General features: G+C 38.8%; 1 protein-coding gene, 1 non-coding gene and 1 pseudogene across 2 annotated transcripts in view; all 3 read right to left on the reverse strand.

Annotated features, from left to right (window-relative positions):
* Positions 1-14,958, reverse strand: part of LOC124973105 (mothers against decapentaplegic homolog 1-like) — a 44,308-nt gene extending 29,350 nt beyond the window's left edge. Inside the window, 5 exon segments of the mRNA XM_047537264.1 lie at positions 421-619; positions 621-675; positions 5,379-5,600; positions 7,720-7,836; positions 14,925-14,958. Of these exon segments, the coding sequence (XP_047393220.1) occupies positions 421-619; positions 621-675; positions 5,379-5,600; positions 7,720-7,836; positions 14,925-14,958 (627 nt within the window).
* LOC124973108 (mothers against decapentaplegic homolog 1-like) overlaps positions 1-23,104 on the reverse strand; it is a 155,934-nt pseudogene that overhangs the window by 59,883 nt on the left and 72,947 nt on the right.
* LOC124973178 (small nucleolar RNA SNORA33) lies at positions 8,394-8,523 on the reverse strand. The gene has a single exon (XR_007106629.1). It is a non-coding gene; the product is annotated as a small nucleolar RNA SNORA33 (small nucleolar RNA).

Consider the following 23,104-nt stretch of genomic DNA (forward strand, 5'->3'; position numbering starts at 1 on the left):
GATCATGCACTTATCATTGAACCAAAAGTAATGAGTGTTACAAGTATAAAAGTACTAGACTAATCATAAAAGTAATAAAAAGAGGATATATTTACTCAATTACTCTTAAAGGACAAATATTTAAATTATATGATTAAATACATATTATATTATAATAGTATTACAGTAGCTAAAATAGTGCTATCTGCCTAAGGAAGTGGCTATTGAAGGTTACTGCTGTTGAATTTTATCACAAGTACTCCTATGTCCCAATAATATTTTCTTAGAAATTCACATTCTGGTTAAGATTTAAAAGTCCCTAGATTACAAATCTGCTATTACTGACATGTATAAAGAGGGAGGACACAGACATCATGATGCACTCTAACAAGGCACACCAAAATTCACTAAACCCAACCTAGGCAATTGGAGCTCACTCACCTTCACAAAGCTCATGCATATAAGACATACATTTGTGAACTCATAGACGGTCTTGAAACAATGGTTCACAAACTGTGCCAACAACTGAGCAAATTCTTGGTTGTTAAAATTTTTCCAGCTGCACCCACTAGGGATCTTGCAGACAGTTGTGGGGTGAAATCCATGATGGTAGTTGCAGTTCCAACTTTGCATGAATACTACTGTCACTGAGGCATTCAGCATACACCTCCCCTCCAACATAGTAAAGATGCACTCCTGTAGGAAGACAGACCATTTAGTTACTGCCATCTTTTTACAGCTGAAAGGCACCTGTGCAACCTGAACACAAATGTATACATTTATATGGATTTCAACTTTGGCAGCATAGGCAAATATTCTCTAAGTCCTGCACAACTGACAAAATCTTAGTTAATATAATATCCACATGTCAATAAGAACATCAAAGAGGTTTCTATAAAATAAAAGAAGAAATATAAAAATATAACAAAGTATAAAATTTCCATTTGGGGTTTTTTTGGGGGTACTGGGGGTTGAACCCAAGTATGCCTTATCACTGATCCATATCCTCCACCCCCCAACTTTTCAAATTTTGAGACAGGGTCTTGGCAAGTGGCATAGGGCCTTGCTAAGTTGCTGAAGCTGACTTTGAATGTGAAGCCTTCATGCTTCTGTCTCCCAAGCTACTGGGGTAACAGGCAGGTGCCACTGTACACAGTTCATTTTGATAAATCATTAATGACCTACTTAGCCATGGCTGACCATGTATGCTCACTCTAAAAATATTGTACAATAACACTTGGGCTTTGTGGTGGTAACTTCTATGTATTCAACATATGTCTCTTGCATGTATTTTGCAGGAAAATATAGAGAAGGGAGACCAAAAAGCTAGAACTATAAAACTGAAGGCAGAAGCGACACTGCTGAGAACTGAGAAAGAAAGGATAGTAAAAATTTTTTAAACTAAAAAGTGGCATGCTATGTAAAATGATAGCTTACCAAACTACCACCCACTACAAACTTCTTCCTGTGATACCCAGAGCACTAGAAGTATAGAAAATTGACACAATGCAGACTTTAAAAGAAGAAAGAGGGGGGAAAGACCCCCCCAACAAAGTCCCATGCCATTAAGGGAGATTACTCATGCCACCCAGCAGTCACAGCTTGTGTGGTTTTAAATGAGCCATCTTTCAGGTAGCTGCATGACTTCGACACTGTACTGTGATTATCCCATCTGAAATACTAAGTGTTGTTTTTACAAATACACTCAAGGCAGAAGATGTCTGTAACAAACAGTTGCTGAAGTAGAAACCCATTTTTCACCTGATGCAGTAGAAACTTAAGAGAAAGACATTCATTCCCAATAAGAAAAATGATAAATTTCATCTTATAAAATTTAGAAATTAATAAAAATATAAATAAGCAGAAAATGTTACTCCATTTGTGACATGGAGAAAATGATTTTTAATAATCTAAAACACCATATTCAGTTCTGGGTATCGTTAAGCTTTCTTTGCAAACATTTATGCATGAATATGATCTAACCATTTAATTTACAGTTCTCCCATGAATAGACCATTGTGTTTATGCTGATTTTCTGCTGCTATAACAATGCTATGATAAATGTCTCTGGACAATTTGTAATAACATTCTTACTAGAGATTCCTGGATGTTAACACACTAGATCAAAGGCTTTGACTCACTTTGCCAAATGAATTTCCAGAATGCTTGGATCAGTTTGCACCCTCACCTGCATTGTTTAAGTCCCTTCCTCCTTTTATCCAGGCAGAACTGAACCTGAGCTTCAACAAGAGCCAAAATTTTCTAATGGATTGCTGAAACATGGTGTAACTGTTTTAACCTGTGAAAGGATACATATGTGGTCCTCTATGCTTCTCCCTTAAACTCACTGTCCATGTTCTTACCTCTATATCCTACCATGGTTCTAGCTTTCTTATTATTTTTTAAGAGCTGTGCAAATAGAGGTAGAAAATTAATAATTTATAACTTATCTTCTATATTTTTGTATTTATTTTGGTTCATAATATATTTTTACCCTAAGGAAGTTTGAAATACTTTTCAATTCTACTACATTGCTTTTATGCTTAGAAAAAAATTTACCTCTTTGATCAATATATTTTCTTCTCACCTTTTAATAGATTGCCTTTAAAAAATACTCAGTAATTCATTTGCATATATGGTACAGGGTCAGGATCCTCCACTTCCCAACATCTGACTGTGTTACCTAGAACTGTAAGAAGACAGTTCATTTGATATGCTTCTCAACAACCTTAAATTTTTTATGCAGTCTGAGTTTCTTCTCCTCTTTTGTTTATGATTTACTTGTTGTTTTGTAACATTTTTACTAACCCTGGTGTCAACAATTTCTTTATTTTTCATTAAATCTTTTAGTTACCTACTCTCATTTTTTATTCTTCCAGGTAATACTGAAAACATATTATTCAAATCTCAGAAAGCATCACATTGTAGTTTAATTTGCTTTAAACTACAAATTAAGGTAGGAAAAGCAAATACCCTAAAATGCTTTCACAATATTAAGCCTTCCCTTTAAGAAAAACAGACTGCCTGCTTGTTTGAATTTTCTTTCTCTCTTGGTAAAGCTTTACTATCTTTATATAATACATTATTTTCAAGAAATTTATTTTTTCTGTTGCTAGTAGAACTGGGACTTTACCCTTGCTTATATTTTTAACTAGATATTGCCAGATTAAGGGAATCTAACAAATAAAAAAACAGGTTCTCCACGGGCTTCCAGATAAACAGTTTCCTGTGAACTGACACAGTGCCTCATTCATGATTGGGCACAGGTGAGGGAAAAGGCTAGTGTGCTTTTGTCAGAACTTTGAATTAATACAGGCTTTCTGGAATCATTTGACAAAACATATCAAGAGCGTTTTGCCTACCAATTTCACTTCAAGAATGTACTCATGAATGTTATCTAAATCAATCATATCATCTACAAGTCATGATAATCTTGGCAGACTTCCAGCATCTGAAATTCTGAGCACACTACTCAGGGCTTCTGGAACAACTTTAAGTAATGGCATTCCCAGAATTCTTATTTTCTTCCTAATTTTCTAAGAGGAAATTTTACTATGACTTTTTACTACTTTGGGGGAAGAGTCACCTTAGAATTTAATGAAAAGTAAGTCCCTCTATACCAAATGCAGAATATGTTTAAAAATAATCACAAGATTTACAGACCATACAAAGTTAACTATGCATGTTATAAACCTAACTTCTAGCATTTCATAATTAAAAGTGTTTAGGATTTTTTTTCCCCCATTTTAATCATCTTATGGAAATATGTATCAGTTCCTATTTAAGGATTGCTTGGTTCCCCTGCCTCTAGGATGTTAAAGCTTTGTTTCAAATGCCTTTTAAATATCCATTAAATAATCTTAATAATCTTTCTATGTGGCCCATTGTTTTAAATTTCATAGATCATTCTTTTTAAACCTTAAGCTCTGAAAACAATTTCAAATTTATAGAAGTCTGAAATATCAAAAAAAATAAAGCAACTGTATAAACATCACCCAGACTAATCCATTGTGACACTCTGCTCCCTTTCCTTTATCATCCGGCACCTCCCTCCCCACACACACTGATTCAGGATTGCTTCACCTACAAGCAGATAGAGAGGCAACAGGCATCCTCATATGTGCATACTGTCTTTCTGAAATATGGCATCATGATCCTTTACCCTTAAGTACTTAAATACGTACTTAAAATTAGCTTCACATAATTTTTAGCAATGCCAGTGAATTTGACAATGATATGATATTTTCACCTACCTTTCTTATTTCAATATTGTCTGCTATTCTCAATACTGTCATTTATAATAATTTACCACTGTTCAGTACAGGATCATGTCTACTAACAGGTATTATATATAGCTCTCATGTCTTTTAAGTACTTTTAATTTGGAATATTTCTACAATTTTCTTGTTTTTTTTTCCACAAATATTTTGGGAGAATAAGACTTTATTCTCCTTACTCTTTTAAATACAGAGTGCTCTTAACTGTGGGTTTCCCTGATGTTCCTGCAGATGGGCCCAGGTTTGCATTATTAACTGGGCTTGCTTAATGCTATGGCCTTGTCAGGGGAATCACATGTAGAGGTATGTGGTATTTGTCATCTTTACTGCTGATGACAATTTTAATCCCCTGGCCAGACAGGGGATTGATTAAGTAATTATAAATACAAATTACTGTTTTATCACTGTGCAATCACTGCCTTCTAGTGTCTTTGAGACTAGTAGAAAGTTTGTGGGGAGACACTTGGAAGACCATGCAAATATCCCAATTCTCATAAAAATTTCCCTTTATATTTAGCCTTCATTGAGGATTCTTGCTTAGCTCACAATAGGATGCTTGCCAACTGCTGTTTCTCCACTCTAGCTCTCACTCTACACCAACCAGCCTTCTAAGTCACTATCTCATCTATTTATTATTGGCAAGGTCACATGTCAGTATTGTTTTTGAGTGGTTTAAAATTCACTAGTGCATCTCATTATATTTGCCCTAGGTATCTGTTGGTTCTGAATTCACGGATAGAATTTTTTTTAAAAAACTGCCTATACTGAACAGTCATTCACTTAATCTTATCATACGTGTAAAAGTTACAGAACTGTCTCATATCACCACTAAATAATTGAGTCTATTAAAAAGACATTTTAATCTATAGCAAAACAAGATAGCATAGTGCCCTGAAATAGCAAGTCATGATTTCGGCTAATTCACGTCAACAGGATGACAGTCAGAAGACCATATAATCTTTAAATGCAAAATCATCCAGATTATACAAATTTTAGGATTATTTTCAAATTGCAGCACCTGAATATGATTTGTTATTTGATACCTGAACAAATGACCAAGTCTTCCCTGGGAGAACTGTGATAGGAAAGGTACATATATGAAGGGATCAAGCGAAGACTCACCTTTTCCAATGTGCTGCCTTATCTTTTCAATAGTGGAATTCTGTTTAACACTGGAGATCTGCCCAAGGCAGAAACAGTTCTCACTGTGGGAAGGATCAGTGAAACCATCCACCAACACACTTGTGGAGGAGGCATAGAACACTTCATCCACATGATTGCTGAGCTCATAGTAGACAATGGAACACCAGTATTTTGGTTCCTCATAAGCAAATGACTGAACATCTGTAATACAGAAAATGTTCCATCAACTGAAGTTGGTGCCTTGGGCTCTCAAAAACTGAAACTGCATCATAAAACTGGCTTAGGATTATGGAATAGCAACTGTGCTCATATGTAAGCAGGTTTTCTCTGAGGTCTAAAGCAGGTACTTCTTACTAAATGAGACATTCTCCTTTAAAAGGAAAACAAATTTCCTCCAATTGCCACCAGAAAGAGAGACTACCAACAGCATTTGCTGAATACTAACAATAAGCTACTTGCTTTTTAACATGCAGTAAAGTTTTACTTACAAACAGGGAGAGAATCAATTGGATGTGGGCAAAGTCTGCTGACTTATGCTCTAGGAAACCCACCAAAGAGGTCAACAAGAAAAGGCAAACATCTCTTCCTTGTGAAAATGTTAGCTGATTGTAGACTTACTCCATAGAGGAAAATTTTTAAAGTTTAAAATTCTTAAAGGAACATTCTTAAATCTGTGTCTACTTCCTGAAATTAGCCACAATTGGCACAGGGGTCACAGGATCCTATTAGTGTGTACTACTATGTCCATTCTTTCCTTCCATCCTATTCTCCAAATTCCAAAACCATGTGAGGTTTATGATTAACAAATCAGAGTTTTTATTTGTTGACATATGTTTGATAAAATGTCCTAGAGAGGATCGAGTGTCATAAAACACAGAATCAATATAAAAAAGATCCAAAAAATTTACTGCTTAAAAGTTGTACATCCCAATTTATTACATTGCACATTTAAGGTTCACAGAAAAATTCAATACAAGGTCCAGAGATTTTCTGTATGTCCCTGACCCTATGAATTGCTTCCCATGCTATCCATGGCCCCCACTGAGGGTAAATTTGTTATAACCTATGAATCTACATTGCCACATAATTATCACCCAAACCCCAGAGTTAATATTTATATGAGGTGCGTGTGGTACTGGAGATGGAACCCAGTGCCTTGAGCAATCTTGACAAGCACTCTACCATTTAACTACACCCCTAGCTCTTAGAGTTCACTCCTGGTATTGTTCCTTGTATGGGTCTGGACAAATGTACAGCAACACACAGTTGTCATCATAGTATTACACAGATATCATCAAACTTTAAGTACTTAAAAAATACATGCAACTCTGACAAAGTCTGACGCGTGTCCTTTTTATTTAAAAATTGCTAATGAAATAAGCAATCAGTTGCATTTTGACTTCAATTAAAATCTAGAAATCAAATTGCACTTTAACTTCAATTTGCATAAATGTTATGCACATTGAACAACCTGTGCATGTGGGAGTGTGTGGGTGTTCCAGTGAAGCCCTCTAGGAGAGGCCTCTGGGGAAGGGTTCTTTCTATCCAACAGTGTGGCTGTGGCTTCTGACAGACACTTAGGGTCCTCCCACAGTTATTTACCTAAGCTCTGCTCTCTTAAGCCTACTCAGCTTGCCACTGTCAACCTGGAAGAAGGATGGCTCCATCCCCTCAGTAACTGCTATGAATAATACAGAGCTGGAAGTAGAGACCCACACTTCACCAAGGAAGGAAAGAAATGTCCAGTTTCACTTAAGTTTTTTAGGGTTAGAAGAGGAAAAATGTGTGCCTCAATTTCTCTTGGTAATAAAGTTAACAATAAATTCAGGAAGAAGAAGCAAATGCTATTAGTTTCGGTTTCAGTGAGTCATAAATAAGGTCTAGAAAACAGATGGGGTTTATGAATCTAGATTCTAACCATGAAAGAAATATTTTGGAAGGCCAATTAGGTGAACTCTCCATTTTGAACACCAACTGTGGAACTCCACTTTGCTGGTGCTGTGCCCATTGTAGCTCAGCTCCCCTGTCCACGTAAAAGCATCCTATCACCACCAGTTCTAAATGACGAAGCACTAGAGAGCTGAAGAGATGAGTGAACAGCCACACTCAGTCCTTCGTTAGTTAAACGGTCAGTGTCTGCCCATTAAATAAGAGGCACATGTATTATCCACAGAATATTTTCCATTGGGTTTCTCTCCCTGTGCTCTACCTTTCTCTAGAAGTTATCTTTTTAAAGATTAATAAAATTTGTGAGAGAAAGCAATGTTTGGACATATCAACTTTAGACTCTACAAGGGCAGTAAGCAGCAATTCAGTTTACCTCCTCTGTTGATTTCTGAACACAGTGAAGGCACTATCATGTTTGTGTCCATTGGTTGAGAGCCATCCTGGGTCACCGGGTCATCACAAGGCAAGTAAGCAGGTGGGAGAGTATCAGCTACAAAGTTTCAAAGAAATTACATGCTTAAAACATACATTTTATTTTGTACCAAGATAAAGACTTCAAGTTGCCAATTAACCTTCACATCAAAAGACTAGATACTACAGACACAAGTCTTGATGTACAATTTTGGAAGATTATTAGCATCTGAGAAACTCTTCCACTTTTAATGACAGTTCAGTAGGAGGAGAAGCAACCACTACATGAATATAACAGGAGTTGTCAGCCCATCCAGGACCACATCAGTCTTTGATTCATTCATTCATACATTCCTTCATTTCTTCCTTAATTCATCATATGCAATTCAACATTATATGCAGTTTCTTGTTAACATTTGGAAGTTTCACCCAAGTTTTTGGCACTAATTATACAGAAAACTTTTAAAATTATTTTTTAGTTGTAGGTGAACATGATACCTTTTTATGTGGTGTCAAGGATCAAACCCAGTACCTCTCACATGCTAGGCAAGCATCCTGCCACTGAGCCACAACCCCAGCCCCCAGAAGTCTTATTAATTAAAAGTCTTCTGGAACATGCTTTCCATCACTAATATCTCCTGCAGCCATTTCTGGGAACCATAGTGACTTCAGTGTCCTTAAGACTCACAACATGGCATTAGTACTGGCAGTTTTTTCTAAACTTCTGCAGAAACACATTCAGGTAAGCAGAGTCACCAGGTGGCTTGGATCATGCCATTTTAAAAAACAATCATAACAGCATTTTAGCTCAAACCCATACTATCTGTCTGAAGAGGACCTGTGCATTTCAGTTTCAACTACTGATGGAAAACATCTGAAAGCTAAAAGAGAATGATTAAAAAGGGAGAGGTTGAGAATCTCTTGCATTAAATCTATGGGCTTTTAGGAATTTTCCAGCCAAGTTTTGTTAAAGTCTAAGGATTTACAACTGTTAATTTTCCATCACTTTGAGCAACCTGTTAGGATTACCTTCTCCCTATTATTTAAATAAGCACTGGCTTTAAAATCCCTAATAAAATAAGTGGAAATAAATCACTTCATCACAGTTTTAGTTCTAAAATCTTCTGTTTCAGAATCTACATATGTACTCTCCTGAAGAGCTCACCACTAGCTGGAAAACCAGGGTAAGAAAAGTGATTTCTGAAATGACAATACTAGTTCCAAGTCTGGTGTTTCCTTACTGTAAAATAAAGGACACCATGGCTTCCCACCAACAACCCTTTGTGGTCACTGGCTCTGGGGAGCCCACCACCTAGCACCATGACAGAGCCTTAGGAACAAACTTTGACCTGAGGAAATTGCATAAGCTGGGAGAAGTCCTTGGGCAATTGTCTAACAGGAATAACCATCACTGCTCCTCCAGGGGTTCTCAGGGATGCTAACTGATGCTCCAGCTCAATCAGCCCAATGCTTCCACCATCCAGTGGCTGAAAAGCAGTGACTCAGTGTCCCAAGACAGGATTACAGGGGTTGCATCTGGATGCCTTTCCCCATTTCTCCTTCTGCTTTACATTTAGCTTCTTCCCTGCAGCTCTATGGCTGACTGTTTTGCCTCAAGTCAGGAGTCAAGGCAGCCTGCTCTGAGCCTGAATCCCATGGATTTCCACTGTCAAGTTGGGGACAAATTCATTGGCCACCTACGGCATCAGCATGGCTAAGAGAGAGAAGCTCATTACAGCTGGTAGACTAGGATTCCTCCTTTCTTTTTTCTGCATTTCATCTACTTGGCTTGTGTCTTATCCCTGACAGTCAAGGACAAAGTATAAACTCAGGCAATAATCTTCAGGTTTTTCTTTCAGGATCACCCTGGTTGCCACTGCTCTAGAGTTCTCTGAAATGTATCTCCTTACCACCAACCTGCCCACCAAATCCAACAGGTTTTCAAGGGAGAGATGTGGACAGGGAATCACCAGATGGTAGTACTTTGAACTTTAAACTAATATACCACCTTCATCCCAACAATTTTGGATTGAAAAACCACAATGTAAAATAAACAGGCTTACAAAATAGGGTAGTAACAAGGGCTGGGGTTGTGGCTCAGTGGTAGAGCGCTCCCCTTGCACACATGAAGTCCCAGTTCCATCCTCAGCACCACATATAAATAAAATGAAGGTATTGTGTCCACCTGCAACTAAAATAAATAAATATATATGTGTGTGTGTGTGTGTGTGTGTGTATATAAAACTTTACATATATTTATATAAATAAATTATATATAATTTATGTATAAATAACAAATCTATATTTATTTATACATATTTTTATATATATTAAAAATAGGCGAGTAACAACTACATAAAATGAAAGCAATATAAACTATGAAACCCTTTTCTTTTTCTTCAGTACTGGGGATTGAAAGTAGAACTACTTTACCACGAAGCTACATCCCCAGATCTTTTAATTTTGCTAAGTTGTAGAGGCTGTCTTTGAAATTGTGATTTTCCTCTCTCAGACTCCCAAGTAGCTAGAATTCTGGGTGTGTGCCACCTACTTGTTTGCTTCTCAATTTTTAAAGGTCCAGGACTGATGCTGAATTTAAATTTATTTAAAAACACTCTAAGTGGCCCAAAAAACATGTTTACCTATTTTCCCTTTTCCAAAATGTTAATGAACTTCAAGTCCACCTTTGATTCTCCTTGAGGTCTACTGGCAAGAAATTTGGTACTATTCATTTTCTGATATTCATTAATTTATAATTTAAAAAATTATAAATTAAATGAAAAAAATAATTTATCATTTATTTTGATAACCATTACACCATCAGTTATTGTCTAAGAGGAAAATAATTGTTTTTTGCCTGTGCTAAGTTAAACAACAGATAGTTCCTGCACGTCCACTGTAGTCATGATTTATTTTGTTTTTGGGGAAAATAAGCTCTTAATACTTAGATTATCACATATTTATGAGCTGAAAAATATTAAGTATTAAATTTCTCATGCTGTATCTTACATTCCATATAATCCTGTAGCAGATTTGTTCATTTTCCTATTATCTGGCCCTTCAGAAATAAAGCTTTTGAGCATATTGTTTTATTTTTTTTCAGCAGTATGATGGAATCTGCCCAAACCAAGCCATTAAAACACTGACTTCTCCTTTTACCTTTCAATATCACCTGAAGTTCAAACTACTTTACCTTGTCAAAAAAAATAAACTGATAAAGGCTTCTGAAATACCAATAGAAACCTTAGAAGCTGTGAAAATGTCCAATGACTTTAAATTAAATTATCATCTAGCTAGAGTTTGTTACAATTTTCATTCCAAGTCACCCTAACCCCCTAAATCACCTCAATAAATGCACAAATAGGTGGTAACCTGAGTCAATCTCCATCTCCTCTACCTTTCAGAAGACACCCCCTGCCAGCCTATTTTAGCAGCTCTTATTTTGCTCAGGAGTCTTTGAGAACTTCCTTTTCCTACTGCCTGCAGGCAGGGCAGCCAGGGGGAAGAATTAACCTTTGCCACAGCAAAGGAGAATGTTATTTCTGCTCCTGCAGTAACCTGATGTGCGGTGATCTGCTCAGCCACAGATGAGCTCAATCAGCTTTTGAAGATGACCTAGAAAGTGAGTCACCAAGGACAGCAAAGCAGCATGTTGCAGATGAACTTGACAAGGAAAGTAACTTTTCCCCTCACCCGTTTTCTTTTGGTATGGTGCTGGCAATTGGACCCAGGGCCTTGCACATGATAAGCACATGCTCGGCCACTGAACACCACTCCCAGGTCCTCACCTGATTGTTAGATGATTGTGTCATTGTTGGTGGAGGCACCTTTTAATAAACTCTGAATACTGAATTACTAGATATCTATAGTGAGATGCACAGATCTTCACATAAACATAACACACAACCCTCCACTGGCTTCTTTGCCTATGAGATCCATCTAAAGTTGTGTTCTATTTTCTCACATGTAGTATTGCAATTCATTTGCTGATGCAATAATCTCTTCTGCCAATTAATTGTTTCCAGTTTGAAGTGATTATAATGAAGCTACTAGGATCATTTCTTTATTTAACTTATTTTGAAATAATTTCAAATTTACAGAAAATTACAAGAATGGTATAAAGAACTCTTACAGATCCTTTAGATACTCAACAATTTCTAACATCAGTTAGTCTACCCTCCTCCCCTCTCCCCATTCACATGCACATGCACATCCACTCTCCTCCTGAGTCATCTCAGAACAGGTAGCCCATATCCCCTCCATTTCTTTAAAAAAATGTGAACTTCCACATGTAGAGTTAACAAAATAGCTGTTTTCATTTAGATTCTGCTGACATTTGAGTTGTTTTATAGACTGTCTCTCCATTTGGGTCTCTATTCTATTTCCTGATGATTAAACTCACATGTTTTTGACTGAAGGGCAGTGACATTCCTCTCTCCTGTGGGTCAACCTCCAGAAGTCCACCACCTCTGTGTGTGACCAATGCTGTTGATCTCTCCACTTGGTTAACATGTTGTCCAACCCATACACTGTCTAGAGTTACAATTCCTTCTTCTTTAATTAATAAAAAATTAGTGGGAAATACCTTAAGATTATGTGAATACCATTTCTCATCAAACTTTACCCCAAGTGAAGCATCCATTATTGCTTGAATCAATTTTTGCTACAATGACTGCAAAACAGCGATATTTAATTCTGTTACCACTTGTCAGAATTATAACATAAGCACTTTCCCTTCTCCTCCCTTTATCTGCCCATTTATGACAGTCAATCATCCATATGGAGTCATAGATTCATAGTCAATGAGTTATACTATCACTGTTCTTATCTATTTTGATGTTCATATGGTCTGAGAGTTGGCCATCAGGAGCCCACTCAAGCTGGTTCCTATGTACTCTTAACATGCCATAACTTTTTGAGTATTTATTTCATTCTGGAACAAGATATTCCATGTTTAATTCTTACCATCTCTCTAGCTCTGGAATTCCCAGTCCCTTTCATTTAGGAATGAGATTTAGAAAACAAAATCTGGGCTCTGTGCTTTGTAGGTCTACTGAAGTCATACAAATTCTAGGGCTGTGTGTCTTATGAATCCCAAGTTTATCCTATTAGCTCCAAGTCCAATTCAACCACATGGGGATTTTATTTGTCCTTCCATAATTCATATCAGCAGCCATACTTCATTTGAAAGACCCTGGACCACCAATGTCATTGAGGAACATCTTTCTCAATTCTAAAATATACTTGAAAAGTTTTCAGAACCATTATATTATCTCTTTTTTTTATTTTTGGCAGTGCTGGGGATTGAACCCAGGGCCTTATGTTTGTGAGGCACACACTCTACCTACTGAGCTACATCCCCAGTCCTGCCCTCATTATATTTATACTATCTTATAAATAACCCAAAGATGAACTTAAGTCTTATTTTCTTAATTGTTTTAATACATACAATTCATTCACAGTGTACTCCCCCACTCCAAGTGTTATTTTATTAAATTGAAAAATTATTTCTCTTCTTTTGATAAGTTTATTTATTTGAACATGTTTCTTGCTGTTTTAGGAGTTTTGCTCTACAATGTAAATTCAATTTTACTTTTTAAATACATACAATGTTAACATGATTCTGAAAGTCAAAATAATATATTTGCTAGCCTGTGTCTTTTACTCAGTCCTCCATTCTAACCTCCTCATAGGATAGCCAACTTTTTTTCAGGTGTTTCTTTCCTGTGTTTCTTCTTTGAGGTAGAGGTAAGCAGATAAATGTTTGATTTTTTAAATTTCCTCTTTAACAGTAACAAAGAAAGGTAGCCTACTCTGCTCTTCTGCATTTTGCTTTTTCTACACCCTAGTAAGGACTTCGTGTTATAGAGCTCTTAATCATTTGTTTCTGAAGTCAGCAACATCAGTTGACTGAACCTGTCCATGTCCTTGTGTTGAAGTAGTTCATGTTATCTTTCCATTACCTGTATGGCTGCACTGACTGTGCACATGTACTTGCTGCTGAATTCCCAAGATAGGGGTGCTGGATGAAGGGTAAATGCACATGTGATGTGATTGCTGAGCACCCCTTACAGGGGCTGTCACATCCCACTGCCACCAGTAATGCATGATCACCCTTCCCCACCATTCTCCAAAGACTTTTTCAAGCTTTGGATGTTTTTGACAATTTAGTGAGTGAAAAATGTTTTCTAGGAGCATTTTTAATTTACTTTTCCTATGGTAAATAATTATCATCTTTTCATGTATTTCAGTGTTAATATCTTCTGTCAAGTGTCTGCTTATGCTTTTTTGCCTGTTTTGATTTTTTCATCCTTCATTTAAAAACATGTATCCATGCACTATAGATTGCCATATTGGCTAGTATCATATGTTCCAGGAATTTCACACACCTGTCACAGGTCTTTTGACTTTTCTTATATGCCAACATTAATTTTTGCTAACCACATATGGACACTGCCTTGCATGTGGACGTCTGCATCATATATAGTCATGTATACCCGTACCATAGGGAGGAATCCATCTATGCATTTTTTAATATACATAAAGCCTCACACAATTATCTATCTTCTGGTGTATATGGATTTTGGTTTTACTTATGAAGAATCTAATTTTACCTTTTTATAAATCATTAGTCAACACCATTTATCCAGGGTTCATCTTTGTCCTACTAATTGGAGATGCCACTTTTCTCATAATCTCCACATGTTTGGGTTCATCTCAAGACACTTCCTTCTGCTTCATTCTTTTTTTGTCTGCACCCAGTACCATTGTCTCAATTACAGCAATTCTTGTCTCTTACAGGGCTAGCCCTCTCATGGTTCCAGCCAGTGTTTTATTTACATGCTTATTTTTCCACATCACTTTCTTTATCACTTTGTATACTTCCTGAAAAGGAGGTCATTGTGTACTTTTACTGGGATCATATCATGTTCATAATTTGACAGTAAACATCAACATCTTGAGGATGTAAAGGCCTATTCAAGACCTAGGAAGGTCTGCTGGAGTCTACTGCTGTGCCTTTTGTGTTCTATAGGTACCATCTGTATTAGTTTGCTAAAGCTGCTGTCACAAAAACACCACAGTCTAGAGTCTTCAACAACAAACTTATTTTCTTACTGTTCTGGAGACTGAAAGCCTAAGATGAAGGTGTTGGCAGGCTAGTCTCACCTGAAAACTCTCTTCTTGACTTGCTGATGGCCATCTTCTCAGGATTTATGCAAAAGCCCTTTTTCCTGGTATTTCTGTGTGCTAACCCTCCTTCTCATAAGGAGACTAGACAGATTGCATTACAGCTTTCCCCTCATGTCCTTGATTTCCCTTAATCTTCCTTAAAGACCCTATCTCTAAAACCAGTCACCTTACACGGCACTTGGGGTATGGTCTTCAGCATGCATTCTGGAGTACTAAACAATTCAGTCTGTCATGTCACACACAGGATGTGTTCACTCCTTGTTAAATTCACTAAGCATTTTATATTTTCTGTTATTTTTGAAAATGTTTCTCCATTATATGTTCTAACTAGTAATTACACATACAAAGGTTACTGACATTTTCATGTTACCTTTATAGTCTACTATCTGCCTGGGTTATCTTGCTGAGTTAGTTTTATCATTGCCTTTTATAGAAATGTTTGGTTGTACAATCACATCACTGACACTGGACAGTTGATTTTTTTTTCCTTTCCACTGTTTGCTCTTGTCTAATTTAATTGGCTAATCATGAGAGGAGAATTTTAAAGAGCAAAAAGCAGACTTCCCTGACTTGTCTTGATGCTGTAGTGTTTCACCCTTAAAAATGATGCTGACTTTAGGATGGAAATGTACCTACCCATTCCATAGTTGAGTATTTTTACAGCATGGGGCTGGGTGGGTGTTGGCACCCTAATATGAACATGATTGAATGTCACATACTATTCTAACAAAGTTATAAATTTCTCAGAAAAAGTGAAGAGTTAAAATATAAAACTATACCCTACAAACCAGGAGACCTATTTAGAAGTGAGGAGACAATGTACCAACTTGACGTTCAGGGGATGACCAAGTCCCACAAGGGCCACATTGATGTTGCTTCCAACACAAGTATACCTATCAGCCCAAAGCACACTGAGCACAGGACACCATGCCATAGAGTGGGGTGCTCAGATGTCACACAGGAAAGTCAGGCCAAGCTTCAGGGGAAGGAGATGAGTGCTTATCAGGAGTCTCCAGGTGACCCAGGAGACTAAGAAGAGGACCTTGTCTTGGGATCTCAGTACTGCTATATTTTTTGTGGTCTGTTTAAGTCATGGATGAACAGAATAAATTCCAGAATTTTTCTAGACAAATTAAAGTTAAGGCCACTGATTTAACGGAAAAAGTCCAGCCTAGTTTATTAAGTTCCATGATGACAAATACCTATGTTCCTGATGCTGCACAATACAAGAATCATTATAGAAATCTGATTTGTGCCATCTGAAGACATTTTTAAATAGGATGCTTGTCTGGAGCAGTCCCACCCTGTACCTGTTACCTGGTTTCATTAGTAATAGAGGACCATTGTCAATCCCAAAAGTTCCCCAGCTTGGTCAATAAATAATGTTGTCAGCCTTAATATTAGCCATGATGGATGAAATTCAGGGAAGAGATGGGTCTGGAAGAGCTGCCAGCCAGGAAAGAAGTAAGAGTGTGCTAGAGAAGGACACATGGACCTAAGGTCTGCTGGGCTAACAGGCCAGGCACCTCTTCCTGCTGGAATCCTGAAGGGTGATGCTGCCACTCACCTGGGTGACCCCCCCATGCTGCTCCTATCATTTTGGCAATATATCTGTTTTCTATGGTGGGGGATGGAAATAAGAAGCATCGAGACTACCCAGGCTGAAGCACTTTCTGTGTACAATTCTTAGTTCCTGGGTGAGAGATTAACCTAAAAAACCAGTATTTGCCAACTTGGCCTGACTCAGGTCAGATTGAGGAAGGAAGAGAGGGTGTGGGACACCTTCCTCATACTAATTCTTTCTGCTTTGAGGCTATTTCTCTCTTATGGGAAACAGGCATATTAGGGTGATGACTTTTCTGGAACCATCTTCAGTTTCTTTGAGCACTATTATCTCAGTGCCATGAGGTCACTCCTACCTGGTAATTTTGAAGAATGAGGCTTCCCTTTTAGGAAAAGCTGAGCCACTGGTTAATTTGAATTTTAAGAATCCCCTTTGAAAAAGGAATGGAGTGTTGAAACACTCTACTTCTACAGGAAAATAAATATTTCCTCTTACTATCCTCATATGTCCTGAATTTCTTCAAGAACTTTATTCCACATTCACAGCTGGCGATCAGCCCTCTACTACACACAAGCTCCCCAATGATTTACATCAGCAGGGTCCTTGGATTCCTGTTCCAGTTACTACTAATTACCTACTCTGTCCTTAATTATTCTGCTGATCAAACCATCTCAGATTTGGCCAGGGACCTCTCCTTCAAGCTGGCCTCAAGGACTGCACCATCATCTGCTTCTTAAAATCTCACTTTAAAATTAGCTGTTCTTTTTCCTAGTTCACAGCTACAGGGTTTACATTCCAAAAGCATTTATCCCCAGCCATTTTCTAGCTTGATTATCTTAAATGAAAAATCTATCCACAATACCATCATCCACTGGGGAAAGTTCCAGGTGCTCACAGAAAAAAACATCACTGACTGCTACAACTGGCTGTCTACATATATGACCTGTTTCAGTCCCTTGGTGTTTCAAGAAGGCATTAGTATAAATGACCCCCCACACACATATCAATGATGAGATTGAAACAGGACATATGTATGGATGTATGTCTGCATATATATGTGTGTGTGCATACACAGGCACACACACACACACACACACACACACACATATATATATATATATATATATATATACACATGATATAAATATGGAGTGAGACAGGGCATATATCGCTTATGATGATAGAAAAATATAAAGAAAAAACTATATAAGGCCAGTTTCACTGTTATGTATATGTACATGTGTATATATATATATATATATATATATATATCCACTATACCACTATAACACCATCCACACACACATACATACATGCACATATGTATTATACACATACATCCATGTACATTTATTTTTAATTTACAAGAAGCTGCACAAACACCTTCATAATGATGTACTCTTCTTTTGCCTTATTCCAAGTGCATCTCTAGAGAGGTGGGCAGACAGTCAGCAGCGAAGTTATTGTTGACTACAGGCACCAGGCTGCCACCTCTTAAGATATGGGTGGCTTCCTGTGAGAATAAACTAAGAACTGTCGCATCTCCTGCAGAGCTGCCCTAGCCTGAGGCAGTGCTGCTGCAGAAAATAAATGTGAGCTTCCATTCAGAACATCTGCTCAGATTCCAGAGCATAAATGTACCATTTAAAGAAATGGGGAAAAAACTGCCAATCCTTCTTTGACCTAAATCTTTTTATTTAGACCAGGGAACACATTTCCAGACTCTCTTTTATGGAGAAAGTTACAGTTACTTCTGGCCCATAGCAGTTTGATGACCTCAGAACTGCACTGGAGTTTTGCAGTCTGGCTTCAGGCTCAGGGTCACAGGAGGGAAATCAAGATTATGAGGGAGGAATGGGCAAGCAGCAAGATTTCTGAGTCTACTCTCCAAATACAGGGATGAGCTGCCAAGCCATGGACTCTGGATCACACTAAGTGAGGGGAGGCAAGCCTGTGACTTTTCAAACTAGTCGACAACAGGATCTAACAACTGTATTAATCCCCAGCTAGGCTGGCAAATCACCAAACTGGGGATTCTTCAAATTCACTTAGATATGCATTTAATATCTGAACCTAACCTAACATCCTAGCTCAGCAACATAGACCCTGCAGAGTGTTAGAGTGTCTCCCCTATGACCTTGTGGCTGACTGGGAGCTGAGTCTCTATGCTCTTCCCAGCACCAGCAGTGTTTCCTACTGCACATCACCAGCAAAGGAAAATATCAAAACCAAAAATTAGAAGTAGTTTTGCTGAATGTGTTCTGCCTTTACACCAACATAAAGGTACAACCTGTCATAAGGAAAACCCCAGGTTGCTGAGCTTTGAGTTGAACTAGCTGCCGTTTCATGTAACATCATCTTTTTAAATTGAGTAACCAGACTCAAGGGCCATCGCAAGAAGGGAGAAACTCAGCTCACCTTTACACTACAATCTGAATAATGCCACTGAAACAAAGAAGGCCTCCCTCAGCCCATCCCTTTCAGCCACACCCACTTCCTTCTCCTACCCTGGCCAACAACCAATCTGTTCTCCATTTTGATAATTTCAAGACTTTGTCTTCAAGATAAAATCTGCCAAGTCATGAATTACAGGGTGACTGAAGTATCAAAATCAAAACCTACATTCAGTCAACAGGTGAGGAGGCTGTCAGGTGTAGTAATTTTAAACAGCTGGAAGCTATCATGTTAAAAAGAAAGGCACCTGCAAGCCAACACTAGGGTGTTACTGTAAAGATGGAAACTGAAATTACAGAATGTTAAGTTCAGGCTTAGTACAGTGTTTCGAGCTGATTAAGTTCAAAGTACAAATGACAATGGTCAAGAACCATGTAGAAAACATTAAAAAAGGCCAATGCTTGGAAGTCTCCAGTAAGACACTTTAGTAGCAGTAGATAGCAACAGAATGGTCTTCTCAATACAACAGTCAGATTACTGACTTAGCCACCACTGGCATTTACTTTGTTAAAGAAAAAGAAAACATCTATTTAATTCAATTACTATAAGTAGCCTTGGTCCCCAAAGCTAGTTAATGCCTAGAAGAACAGCCACCTGCCACATGACAGCAGAGTCAGGGTCTTCAGATGCTCCTGGAATGTTCTGTGTCCTCCATGTGTCCACACACACACAATAAACAAAATGCCTAATATTTTCTACTTTCCCAAACATGTATTTGTCAGTGATGGTCAAAGAGGCACCTTTCCACCACACCACTCCTCATGCTCCACCATTGTTACTAATTGCCATGAATCTAAGTCTCCACAAAGTGTTTCCATAACTCAGTTTTCCCACATGATTATTTTACGCTATTTTATTTGTAACATAATAAATGGCATAAGTTGAGGAAAAACTACAATTGCTAAAATCAATATAAAATTTTTTAGTTGAAGAAACTGAGGGCAAAATATATCCAAAAGAACAATGGCAAAACTTGCAGTAGAGAAAAATTAAAAAAACATGTTTTTCTTTCTCCCCCACTTTCCTACCCACATGAAGATGCCTTATAACATCAGCACACTAATCTTAATGAATACTGGCAGAAGGAAAAATCTGGAAAGAATAAATCAATTTTATATTTGTCTCCAAACACACAAAATTCAAAATACTGCATGACCAACCCTATAGTAGCTCTATTCAGTACAAGACAACCTCACCCAGGCAGCTGGATCTGACACCTTGCCTGGACACTCAGGCAGGGGACATCAGAGTCACAGCAAAGCATGACTGTACTGCATGATCCACCTGTGGAATTTCAGAAAGTCGAAGGTAAGAGAAAGCAGTGGAGGGTATCAGAGGATGAAGGAGGACAGGTGAAGAAGACTGTTAGATAGGAAGAACACAGCATAGTAACCACAGTTAATAACACACATTTCAAAATCAATAATGCAGACTCCGGCACCAAGCAGCTTCAGGGACCAGAATAGGGCAGCCAGAGACTTCCCCAAGTAGCCTGGACCCCTGCGGTGGGAGGTGCCTTTCAAGGCTAGCTTCTCAGACCAGACCGCCCAGTGAGAGGCTTTCTACATAGAACCAGCCACAAGCCCCCAAACCAATGGAGAGCTTCGATCCGCAACCAGCATCTGGGATCAGGGCAGGGCAGCCAGAGACCTCTTCAGGCGGCTCTGCCCACTCTGGCTGCAGGCTCTCTTCACGGGGCGATCCAAGACGGCAGCCTAGAGGGTGACTGCACCCCCAGTTGCTCCAGAACCCAGGAGTTAAGAAGGGGAGGCATTGAGAGACTCGGACTGAAATAGAGCCACGGGTGAGTCTGCCCACTGGGTAAAGCTCGGCCCGGGTGGCAGGCCCAGATAGAGGTGGCTTATCGGAGCCGGGCAGGGCAGCTAGAGTCTTCCACAGGCAGTCCTGTGCACTCCGGCGGTGGGCCCAGCCCACACAGCCAGCTACTCCAGGTTCCCGGAGCGGGCCTGCTAGTGAGAGCCTTTCTGACCAGAACAAGCTCCAAGTCCTGGAGCCAGTGCAGCACAGCATACTCTGGCACTCAAGCAGCTTCAGGGACCAGGATAGGGCAGCAAGAGACTTCCCAAAGTAGCTTGGACCCCTGCGGTGGGAGGTGCCTTTCAAGGCTAACTTCTCAGAACAGACTGCCCAGTGAGAGGCTTTCTACATAGAACCAGCCACAAGCCCCCAAACCAACGGAGAGCTTCAATTCGCAAGCAGCCTCTGGGATCAGGGCAGGGCAGCCAGAGACCTCTTCAGGCGGCTCTGCCCACTCTGGCCGCAGGCTCTCTTCACAGGGCAATCCAAGATGGCGGCCTAGAGGGTGACTGCACCCCCAGTCGCTCCAGAACCCAGGAGTTAAGAAGGGGAGGCATTGAGAGACTTGGACTGAAATAGAGCCACAGGTGAGTCTGCCCACTGGGTAAAGCTCGGCCCGGGTGGCAGGCCCAGATAGAGGTGGCTTACTGGAGCTGGGCAGGGCAGCTAGAGTCTTCCCAAGGTAGCCTTCCACACTCCAGCAGTGGGCTCCTCCCACATGGCCAGCTGCACGGTGCAGGCCCACAGTGAGAGCCTTTCCGCACAGAGCCAGCTCCAAACCGTGGAACCAGTAGGGGGCTAGGGGCAGTTTTCTTCGGATGCACTGCATTATCAGATTCCTCCAAGACATCAGGCTACTGAAGGCTGGGAGGTGATACACTGGAAATCTACCGGGACACTATAAGCCAATAGCGGAAAACTGCAATATCTCAGGGTCCCACTGACAGCTGACCAATATGAGAAAACAAGGGAAGAAAATGTCCCAAACAAACCTAGGCACTACATCAATAAAACCCAATGACAGCACAGCAGAAGAAATGTCAGAAAGGGAGCTCAGAATGTACGTAATTAAAACGATCAGGGAAGCTAATGAGGAGATGAAAGAGCATAGAAAGCATAAACAATAGGATAGAACACCTGGAAGACAGAACCTCAGACATTGAAGACAAATTATTTAATCTTTAAAACAAAGTTGGCCAAACAGAAAAGATGGTAAGAAATCATGAACAGAATCTACAAGAATTATGGGATATCATGAAAAGGCCAAATTTAAGAATTATTGGGATTGAGGAAGGCTTAGAGAAACAAACCAAAGGAATGAACAATCTATTCAATGAAATAATATCAGAAAATTTCCCAAATCTGAAGAATGAAATGGAAAACCAAGTACAAGAGGCTTATAGAACTCCAAATATACAAAATTACAACAGACCCACACCAAGGCACATTATTATGAAAATACCTAACATACAAAATAAAGACAGAATTTTAAAGGCCGCGAGAGAAAAGAATCAAATTACATTCAGAGGGAAACCAATAAGAATATCAGCAGATTTTTCAATCCAGACCCTAAAAGCTAGAAGGGCCTGGAACAACATATACCAAGCCCTGAAAGAAAACGGATGCCAACCAAGAATCTTATACCCAGCAAAACTTACCTTCAAATTTGACGATGAAATAAGATCCTTCCATGATAAACAAAAGCTAAAGGAATTTACAAAAAGAAAGCCAGCATTACAGAACATTCTCAGCAAAATATTCCATGAGGAAGAGATGAAAAACAACTGATGCAAATCAGCAACAGGAGGCGCTAGCCTAAAAGAATAGCCAAATAAAGGAGAAACCAATCATGTCAAAAACAAATATGAGTCAATTGACTGGGAATACAAATCATATCACAATAATAACCCTGAATGTTAATGGCCTGAATTCATCAATCAAAAGACACAGACTGGCAGATTGGATTAAAAAGAAAAATCCAACAATATGCTGCCTGCAAGAGACTCATCTCATAGAAAGAGACACCCATAGACTAAAGGTGAAAGGCTGGGGAAAAACATACCATGCACACGGACACAGCAAAAAAGCTGGAGTATCCATCCTCATTTCAGATAATGTGGACTTCAAACCAAAACTAGTCAGAAGGGATAAAGAAGGACATTACATGCTGCTTAAGGGAAGCATAAATCAGCAAGACATAACAATCATAAATATCTATGCCCCGAACATTGGCTCATCCACGTATGTCAAACAAATCCTTCTCAATTCCAGAAATCAAATAGACCACAACACAATAATACTAGGCGATTTTAACACACCT

The sequence above is a fragment of the Sciurus carolinensis genome, assembly GCF_902686445.1.
Source record: "Sciurus carolinensis chromosome 14 unlocalized genomic scaffold, mSciCar1.2 SUPER_6_x, whole genome shotgun sequence".
Classification (NCBI taxonomy): Eukaryota; Metazoa; Chordata; class Mammalia; order Rodentia; family Sciuridae; genus Sciurus; species Sciurus carolinensis.